General features: G+C 39.0%; 1 protein-coding gene and 1 pseudogene across 3 annotated transcripts in view; one reads left to right on the top strand and one right to left on the bottom strand.

Moving 5' to 3' along the window:
• The first annotated feature begins 754 nt into the window (after window positions 1-754).
• Window positions 755-10,569, top strand: part of LOC138407079 (major histocompatibility complex class I-related gene protein-like) — a 51,943-nt gene continuing 42,128 nt past the window's right edge. For all 3 annotated transcript variants that reach the window (XM_069521423.1, XM_069521424.1, XM_069521425.1), the window contains exons 1-2: window positions 755-906; window positions 8,904-9,164. In XM_069521423.1, coding sequence (XP_069377524.1) covers window positions 852-906; window positions 8,904-9,164 — 316 coding nt within the window. In that variant the 5' untranslated portion in view covers window positions 755-851. The remainder of the gene's footprint in view (window positions 907-8,903; window positions 9,165-10,569) is intronic.
• Window positions 1,066-4,905, bottom strand: LOC138407112 (uncharacterized; annotated as a pseudogene).

Here is a 10,569-nt window from a genome sequence, read left to right as displayed (position 1 = left end):
GATCATTAGATAGATATTGTTCGGTAATAATTACCTCTGTATGGTACACACCTTTTTTTAAATTGATGTATAGTATAGTTTTAATGTTGTATAATATAGTTTTATTGATGTATAGTATAGTTGTATTGATGTATAGTATAGTTTTCATTGATGTTTAGTATAGTTTTAATTGATGTATAGTATAGTTTTAATGATATATAGTATAGTTTTAATTGATGTAAAGTATAGTCTTATTGATGTTTAATTTATTATTTTGTTAAAATAATACATTGTTTTAAATAATTTATTATTATATAATAATGCTTTGGCAATATTGTAATACACAGTCATGCCAATAAAGCTTATTGAATTGAATTGAATTGAGAGAGAGAGAGAGAGAGAGAGAGAGAGAGAGAGAGAGACTGAACCACAGCGGGTAATAAATAATAAATAAGACTGAGGGAAATGCAATATATATATATATACTGTAAACAACCATCTGGTTACACATGGATTTAATTATTTTACTTGTGAAGCACTTTGTAACTTTGTTTAGATAAGTGCTATACAAATACAGTTTATTACAGTTTTATTATGTATTATCCAGGGTTGACTTGGGCTGGGTTAGGTTGACTGGGCTGACGACCAGATCTTTACTTTCACTTTCGTTCACAACCTAGTTTGGTGAGTTTCACCCGGATTTAAGTGACGTAGAGGCTGATCCTGAATTCTCATTGGCTCAGATGATGTCACCTCCTCTCTGTGTGTCCTCATCTCGTTGTTTTTGTCTCTGGAGCCACAGTCCGTCTCTCTGTGGACTAAAGACCTCATCTACCTTCAGTCCAGCAAAGAGAAATATACCACCGCTCACAATGCACACTTTACTTTTCCTGCTTCTACTGGCAGGAACACACAGCGCGACGGCAAGTGAGTTCTAGTTTCTACTTGATTTGACTTGATTTGGTGGATTTTAAATGAAAGACAAATGCTCCGTGTATTTAAAAGACATTTCAATGATTTGAAGGTCTGTGTAATGTTTGATGTTTGGTTCCTTCAGATTTTATAAGTTGAATAAAGTTTCAAAGACCTGATTTAAAAGTTCATGTTAGTAAATGTCGTGGATCTCATGTAAGAAGGAAAGCTTCTGTTCTCTTTCTGAAAGGTCAACTGAAAAGTGACTTTTCTTTTTCTTTCTTCTGATCCGGACCATTAGTTGATTTCGTCCTTTGATCAGAACCATTAAGGTTGACACAGTCCGAGCTGGTTCTGGACAAAATGACACAACGATTCTGCAGCGAAAAAGTCCAACAGACAAACAGAAAAACGAAGCAACATTTCAACTCAGCGATAAAACAAAGAGTTTCTTGTCTGTTCTAAACATTATGAACTTGATTATTTCACACTTAGTTCTTCATGACGTGTCTCGTGTTTCATGTTGAAGAAATAACAGGTTCAGTCTGTTGATATGAATTAAGACTGTTATTGATGGAAATACATATATTTGAACAAATTTTTAATGATTGATGATTCATTTCCCATCGCCTCAAACACCTCAATTATTCATCTAAACTGTGTCAACTGACAAATAAGGCGATGACTCAGTTTTGGTTTTTATTGTAGTCAGTTGGTGGCGCTGTTTCCATAGATACAGAGAGTGCTGAGGACAAACAGCTTCCTGCTTTGTTGGTTCAATATTCAACCTCATTTAGGCTGATAAAGACCGTAAGTAACATGACTGACATGACATATTACTAATGAATGATCTGTTATCGATTTGACCTCCTACTCCAATACAATCAACACAAATTATTACTAACACACAACACAAATTAATCTAGAATGTAAATGATAAAAGTGAAAAGAAGCAGGGAGACAAAGACTCATCAAATCAAATCAAATCAAATCAAATTTTATTTGTATAGCCCAAATTCACAAAACACATTTTGCCTCAGAGGGCTTTACAATCTGTACAGGTAGTGACACCCTCTGTCCGTAGACACTCTGTTCGAGTGAGGTAAAACTTGCCCACAAAAACCCTTTTAACAGGGAAAAGAAGGTGGAAGAAACCTCAGGGAGAGCCACAGAGGAGGGATCCCTCTCCCAGGACGGACAGACGTGCAATGGGTGTCACATGTACAGAACAAAGCAACAGAAACATATTGTACAATTACAATGAAAAACAATGATTACAGTAGCAGTGGTGGTAATATGTAACAATGCTACAATAATAAACAAGTTAATATTAATGTCATGGAATTATGACTAATAATAATAGGGCCATGGCAGTAGTGGGAACCACGATCCAATACAGGGAGCAGCCATGATCCATGAGAACCTCCTGGACGAGAGAGCACAGAAACTCCAGGGAAGAAGTTTAGTTAGTAACATGCATTAATGAGACATGTATGTTTAGAGATGGGGACGATAATAGAGAGAGAGAGAGAGGGGGGGTGGGGGGGTCCCCCGGCAGTCTTATCCTATAGCAGCATAACTAAGGGCTGACCTGAGCCAGCCCTAACTATAAGCTCTATCAAAGAGGAAAGTCTTAAGTCTACTCTTAAAAGTGTTGACCGTGTCTGCCTCCCGAACCCAAAATGGTAGTTTGTTCCACAGAAGAGGAGCTTGATAACTGAAAGCTCTGGCTCCCAATCTACTTTTGGAGACTATGGGAACCACAAGGAACCCAGCATTCTGAGAGCATAGTGTTCTGGAGGGGTAGTAGGGTACTATGAGCTCTTTAAGATATGATGGTGCTTGCCCATGAAGAGCTTTGTATGTAAGGAGGATAATTTTAAATTCTATTCTGGATTTAACCGGTAGCCAATGTAAAGAAGCCAAAATGGGAGAGATGTGATCTCTGATCTTGGTTCCTGTTAGAACACGTGCAGCAGCATTCTGAATTAGCTGCAAAGTCCTAAGAGACTTATTGGAGCAACCTGATAACAAAGAGTTGCAATAGTCCAGCCTTGAAGTAACAAATGCGTGGACTAGTTTTTCTGCATCTGCTTGAGATACAATGTGTCTAATTTTGGCGATGTTACGTAAGTGGAAGAAAGCGAAAGCAGTCTTTGAAATTTGTTTTATATGACAACTCCGAGATTTTTAACGGTGGAGCTGGAGGCCAGGGTGATCCCGTCTAAAGTAACTAAGTCTCTAGAAAGAGAGTTTCTGAGGTTTTTGGGTCCAATTACAAGAACTTCAGTCTTGTCATCTTGGTCATCCAACTTTTTATATCCTTAAGACATTCTTGAAGTTTAATTAACTGATTGGTTTCATCAGGCTTGATCGATAAGTATAATTGGGTGTCATCAGCATAAAAATGAAAATTAATGGAGTGATTCCTAATAGTGTTCCCTAAAGGAATCATATAGAAACTGAATAGAAGTGGTCCTAGCTCAGAACCTTGTGGGACTCCGTGACAAACTTTGGTATGTACGGAGGTTTCATCATTGATATGAACAAACTGGGATCGATCAAAAAAATAGGACTTAAATCAGCTTATGGCAGTTCCTTTGATGCCAATATGATGTTCCAGTCTCTGTAAAAGAATTTGATGGTCATTGGTGTCGAAAGCAGCACTGAGATCTCACAAGACAAGTACAGAGATTACTCCTTTGTCTGAAGCCATTAGGAGGTCATTTGTAACTTTGACTAGTGCAGTCTCTGTGCTATGATGCACTCTAAATCCTGACTGAAAATCCTCAAATAAACTGTTCTTATGGAGAAAGTCACGCAGCTGATTGGCTACAGCTTTCTCAAGGATCTTCGAGAGAAAGGGAAGATTTTATATTGGTCTGTAATTGGCTAAAACCTCTGGATCTAGAGTGGGCTTTTTAAGTAGAGGTTGAATTACAGCTACTTTAAAGGACTGTGGTACAAATCCTGATAATAAAGACAGATTAATCATAGTCAAAAAAGAAGGGCTAACTAGAGGTAGAACATCCTTGAGCAGCCTGGTTGGAATGGGGTCTAAGAGACAGGTAGACGGCTTTGATAAAGAAATTAATGAAGTTATTTGATGAAGGTCGATGGGGGAAAAACAGTCTGAAAATATATCGGGTTTTACAGCTGTTTTCAAACTTGCTCTGTACGAGTGCAGATCAGTGCCTGTTGAGGGCAAGAGGTGATGAATTTTGTCTCGAATAGATATAATTTTATCATTCATCATCAAGAGTTGTTTGTAAAGAGCTTGTAGTACTATCAACAAGATGACCTATTTGTGAGGGGCTAAAGGAAGCAGACAATTCCTCTGCTACATTGAGACATGGCATTGAATTCAATACTGAAGGAATCACTTCCTTAAATTTGGCTACAGCACTATCAGATAAACATCTGCTATAGGAGTTTCTGCCAAAAGGCTTATAGTCCAGTAATATGAACTCAAAGGTTATTAAAAAATGGTCAGACAGAAGAGGATTCTGTGGAAAGACTGTTAGGTGATCAATTTCAATGCCATATGAGATCACAAGATCAAGAGTGTGGTTCAGACAATGAGTCGGTTCCTTGACACTCTGACAGAAGCCAATTGAATCTATACTGAACAAAAATATAAATGCCCCATGTAAAATATTGTTGCCATGTGGGGTAACAACTGTAAATGAGCATTTGCTGACATTTTATTGTACAAAAGTGATATTTCTCTTGATTTGTGTATAATTTTTAATCCAATACGCTGTCAGTGAGCATTACTCAGTGAGTTGTTTTTTTACTCAGTGCATGGGTGGGGCGTGTCCAGTGAGTGATCAGACAAAATGAGCAACAGCTGGACAATCCTTTGACTGGGGACAATAAAAGGCCACCCCAAAATGTCAAATTTTGTTACAAGTCATAATGCCTCAGATGTCGCAAGTTATGCAGGAACGTGGCATTGGCATGTTGGATGCAGGGATGTCCACCAGAGTAGTAGCTGCGCGGCTCAATGTCCATTATCGGACCATAGGCCGTTTGAGAGTTCGTTTCTGACAGACATGTCCTCGATAGAGCATCTTTGGGATTCCACAGGCCACCATAGGCAATTTGATCAACTCCATCCGAAGAAGATGTGTTGGTCTGAGAGACGCAGCTCGTGGACACACAAGATATTGAACAATCAAATTCCTCAACCTGACCCCTATCATGTTCAAAGGACTGTCAATACATTACAAATGGCCATACCACGATGTTATCAACGCCGATATGAAGATTAGTAATTACTGAAAATAAATTTTGAATTTTTCTATATATTGCGTAACCCAAATGTTAATAACTCTTATATAACTCTTATATTTGACATGGGGCATTTATATTTTTGTTTAGTTGTAATAGAGGGATAAACACAGCACTAAGACTATCATTGTGGTTGTCTACATGAATATTAAAATCACCTACAATAATGACTTTATCTGTTTTAAGGATCAAGCCTGATGCAAACTCTGCAAATGTGAGTAAGGACCAGGAGCTCGATATACTAGAAGGGCCTGAGCCGGCTTTACTTCCTGAGGAGGCTCGGGTCCTTCAATGTCTGCAACAAGATGCTGCAGATGTTCTATCAGTCTGTTGTGGCGAGCACCATCTTCTTTGCTGCGGTGTCCTGGGGTGCGGGCATCAAGGCAAAGGACGCCAACAGACTGAACAAAATCATCAGAAAAGCCGAGTCTGTGGTTGGCTCTAAGCTTGTCACCCTGGAGGAGGTGGTGGAGAACAGGATGCTGGCAAAACTGCTGGCAATCATGGACAATCCCTCTCACCCCCTCCACAAAACACTGGACAAGCTAAAGAGCAGCTTCAGCCACAGGCTCATCCAACCCCGCTGCTCTAAGGAGCGATACAGGAAATCGTTCCTCCCAACCGCAATAAGACTCTACAACTCATCTACCTCTGTCAGAGCCACCATCACAGAACTGCACTAATATACCTGTCACCCTTGCACCATGTACCCTGCACTACACTACGTGTGTTAATTTAAACCACTTTAATATTACAGACCTTTTTATAGAATAATATTGTCTTTTGCACATCCAGTCCACGTATTCTTACACTGCCAGTATATTGTATAGTCAAGTACTTATAATTATACCCTACTATATATTATATATCATATCATATTATATCATACTCTGCATATTCTCTGTATATTCTTCGGATTTACAAGTCTATATACACATATTTATACATGTGTACATGCTATTATTATATTATTATTATCACTACTACTACTACTATTATTATTATTATATATACTATTGCTGCCATTATTACTATATACTGCTATTATATTGGTATAATTACTGTCTATATAAATATATATTATGTTATATTGTATACTATATATATATATATAAATATATACTGTACTAATATTCTTATATACTGTCTAACAATAACATTACCATCATATCATTATTACTATTATATTGCCACTGCACTATTTGTCTGCCTATTCATCTTGTGTTTCTGTTTCTGTTCTTTTTACCTAAATGTTTTGTTTTGTTTTGTTCTATTGCATTGTGTTTTGTTGTGTTCCGATACACAAGCTGCTATGACACCTTAATTTCCCTCCGGGGATGAATAAAGTACTCTATCTATCTATCTATCTATCTATCTATCTACTATAACAAATAGAATTGGCTGTAATGTTTTCCAGGTTGGATGAGTAAGGCTAAGAACAAGACTTTCAAATGAATCATAATTTAGTTTAGGCTTAGGATTTATTAATAGACTTGAGTCAAATATGGCTCCAACTCCACCACCTCGACCAGTGCTTCGAGGAATATGAGTATTACAGTGACTGGGAGGAGTGAATTCATTTAAGCTAACATAGTCATCCTCCTGCAGCCAGGTTTCATTAAGACTAAATAAATCAATATCATTATCAGATATTGATTCATTGACTAAAACAGCTTTGGAGGATAAGGACCTGATGATCAAGAGTCCACATTTAATTCTCTTATTTTGGACTGCTGGAGATGTTGATTTAATTTTTAAGTTGTTATGATGAACTCCTCTTCTGTTTATTTTATCTTTAAATCATGTAGGTGGACGGGGGACAGACACCGTCTCTATACGAAAGGTTTGGGTGGGCAGCTGCTCTAATGGAGGCGCAGAGGAACGTGTAAGACTGCAGTTCTGCTTCCTGGTCTCAACTCTGGGTTGTCACGGTTTTGGTCGACAAATAAACTTGGCCATATTTCTAGATATGAGAGCTGCTCCATCCAAAGTGGGATGGATGCCGTCTCTCCTAATCAGACTAGGTTTTCCCCAGAAAGGTGTCCAGTTATCTATGAAGCCCATGTCGTTTGCTGGACACCACCTCGACAGCCAGCGGTCAATGACTACATGCGGCTATACATGTCATCACATTGGGTTGGGCAGGGGTCCAGAGAAAACTATGGGCCCTGGTGTCGCTAACTTCACGTTTTGTAAAATGGAGCTGCCTATAACCAGAGTTGGCCTCTCAGCGGGTGTGTCGCTGAGCGGGGAAAATCTGTTAGAAACGTGGAGTGGTTGGTGGTGCACCGTGGGCTTCAGTTTGGGGCTATGCCTTTTTCGAACAGTCACCCAGCCTCCCAGCTGCTCGGAGGTTGCTGGGGGACAGCTAGCTGAAGCTACCTTCGGTGGTACCGCACCGGCTACAGGTGACTTGCTAACTATAGCAGCTACTGACTGTTCAGTGGTGCGATACCGTGCCTCAAAATCACTGAGCCTCGCTTCCAAGGCAACAAATAAACTACATTTATTACAAGTACCATTATCGCTAAAGGAGGACGAGGAGTAGCTAAACATGTGGCACAGTGGGCAGGAGAGAGCAGGAGAGGAGAGAGCAGGAGAGCAGAGAGAAGCCATTTCTATAGCTAGGCTAGCTAGTGTAACTAACACACTAGTAAAACTATCAGATTTAAAGTGTTGCTAAAGTTAAGAGACCTGTTAGTCCGCAAACAGAACAAGTCTAAGGATGGTCTAAAAATATGCAGATAATCGCTGATGTGAGAAATATACGAAAATCTGTTTAGGTGAGCAGCAGAGAGCACCGTGGCAGTGACACCGACAACCGGAAGTGGCAGAATACGCTTACCGTAAAGCAGCGAGTAGACGGGCACCTCATGATGATAAGGCTGCCTCCATAATGAAGAAATGACAGATGTCTGTTAATACTTTCTAATGTGATAACATCTGCACTAAAGCCTGACTGCTTGATATGAGTCTGTCACAGATATAAAGTTATCAGTGTTTGTGTTTGTCCATATGCACCAATTTTATTTGTGCACAATAAACAAAGAAGATGTGCATTTATCTTTACAATTTAAAACATGGATAAAAAACATACATGTTTATTTTCTTCATTCAAGTTCTGTTTGGTCATATTTGTGTTTTCTTTGTATTATTATTACAGTTCTAGTTATTTATAATTAATCTTATGGTTTAACTTTGGAATCAGTGCCAAACATACATATTAACGTCACACTTTGTTTTGTTAGCTGGGTTCAGTATAAATTTATATGTGTATATACGGAGGAATATATATATATATTTATATATAGACTGAGAGAAAGCACTAACAGCTCATATGTTGTGTTCAAAATGTTCATGATTTCACAATTTGAATTGTTAATATGATAATGAGGACTTTCAGAATCAATGTCTCATGTAGTAACTGGAAATTGAAGTTGTTTTCACTTTACATTAAATACTCTGCAGTAGAAAATATTATTTTCTAATATTAAATATTTGAGTTGTTAGATTGAATAAATGTTTAAGACGTAGAATTCAAAGTAAAGAGTGTCTGGACTCTGGAGCAGACGTTTTATCTCTCAATGTATTTTTGTGTTTGTTTACCACACAACAGAGATGCTGAAGTTGTGTTGAATGTACTTCATGTCTTCTTGACTCTGAGTGCAGTGATTTATTAAACATTCTGAAACTAAAGTCACTTTAACTTTTTCTTGCAGGGACTCATTCTCTGAAGTATTTCCACACTGGGTCCTCTCAAGTCCCAAACTTTCCAGAGTTTGTGTCTGTTGGTTATGTTGATGAAGTTCAGATCGATCACTATGACAGCAACACAATGAAAGTAGAACCCAAACAGGGCTGGATGTTGAAGACAACAGATTCACAGTACTGGGAGAGGAACACTAAATACTTTTTGAGTGAACAGCAGATCTTCAAGGTCAACATTGAAATCGCAAAGGAACGCTTCAACCAGACTGAAGGTTTGTTATGGGTGCCTTGCCAGCTGGGGGCTCCGCCCCCAGCTGGCAATGCATTGCATGGGGCGAAGCCCCATGCAATGCATTGGCACTTATATTATTATTCCTCGGGTTTATTATGGGTGCCTTGCCAGCTGGGGGCTCCGCCCCCAGCTGGCAATGCATTGCATGGGGCGAAGCCCCATGCAATGCATTGGCACTTATATTATTATTCCTCGAACATTCCAGGTTTATTATTCTTAGTTCTTCTTCCGTAAATTTTCGTCCCGCTACTCCTCCCACAGATTTTGTCGCACATACTCGAGACCTATAAAAAAACATGCGGAATTACGTCGAATGGTGTGCTATGACTTTTCTAAGAATTTCGTCCAATAATTCGCTCAAAAATCGCAGAAACGCGGCCAAAACCGACGAATGGGACTCAAGGTCTCTCGCCCTAAAGAGAGAATCGGCAAAAATGTGCGTTTTTCAGCCACTTTTTTTGTCTTTAAACACTTCTCCTAGCCACAAACGGAATCCGACAGACATGATTTTTACATCTGGTGAAAGTAGAGTTTGTTTCCTACGCACACATGCCACTCTGACATCTCTCGGTCCAGTAGTTTAGGCTGAGTCAATTTACCGAGAAATCTTTTCCGGTCTCACCTCTCCATTGACTCCAATGTTAATTTTTGGAAAAAAGTCCGAAAAGGAGAAATACGAAGAAAAATTTCTAACTCGCTCCCACGGTCTCATTTCTGAACCCTTTCTCGCCAAAACATATCTGTACGTTCGTGGAAGTCTTGGGATTCTCAAAATGTTTTCATTTCTTAGATAGGACTTATAGTTTTTGAGTTACAAGCATTTGTTTGAAGAGTGGCGCTAGAGCAGCACACTCTAACTTTTGAATGGACTTCAATGGCAAGGGCCAAAAAAGATTCCTGATGAGAAAACTAAATTTCTAAATCGCTCTTACGGTCTCATTTCTTAACTCTTATGAAATATAAACATATGTGGACGTCGGCCAAAGTCTTGTGATTCTCACAATGTGTTCATTTCTCAGATACGACTTATAGATCTTGAGTTAGAAGCTTTTGTTTGAGGGGTGGTCTGAAACCAGTTTTTGTCTCCAAAGTGTGCGCGCAGCAGGTGTTCCTCATCTAATCAGTGAGTAACCATAGCAACCCCATAGACTGTCAGAGGTCAAGTCTCCTCTATAAATTTACTAGATTCAAAGTTTTTGCCACCATCCGCTTTGGCCCAGTGGTTAAGGCACTCGGATCATGTGACATGAGTCTGGGTTCGAATCCGGGTGAGGGTGGTGGTTTTTGCTAATTTTTGGAGCATATGAATAAAAGTAAAAATAAGCCCCCCCACACCCCCCATAGTAACTGGATATTACCAGGAACATGTAATGGGCCTTTATTTT

The sequence above is a fragment of the Paralichthys olivaceus genome, chromosome 24, assembly GCF_024713975.1.
Source record: "Paralichthys olivaceus isolate ysfri-2021 chromosome 24, ASM2471397v2, whole genome shotgun sequence".
Taxonomy (NCBI): Eukaryota; Metazoa; Chordata; class Actinopteri; order Pleuronectiformes; family Paralichthyidae; genus Paralichthys; species Paralichthys olivaceus.
Note: the sequence above shows the minus strand (reverse complement) of the source record. Positions and strands in the feature narration are given on the sequence as shown.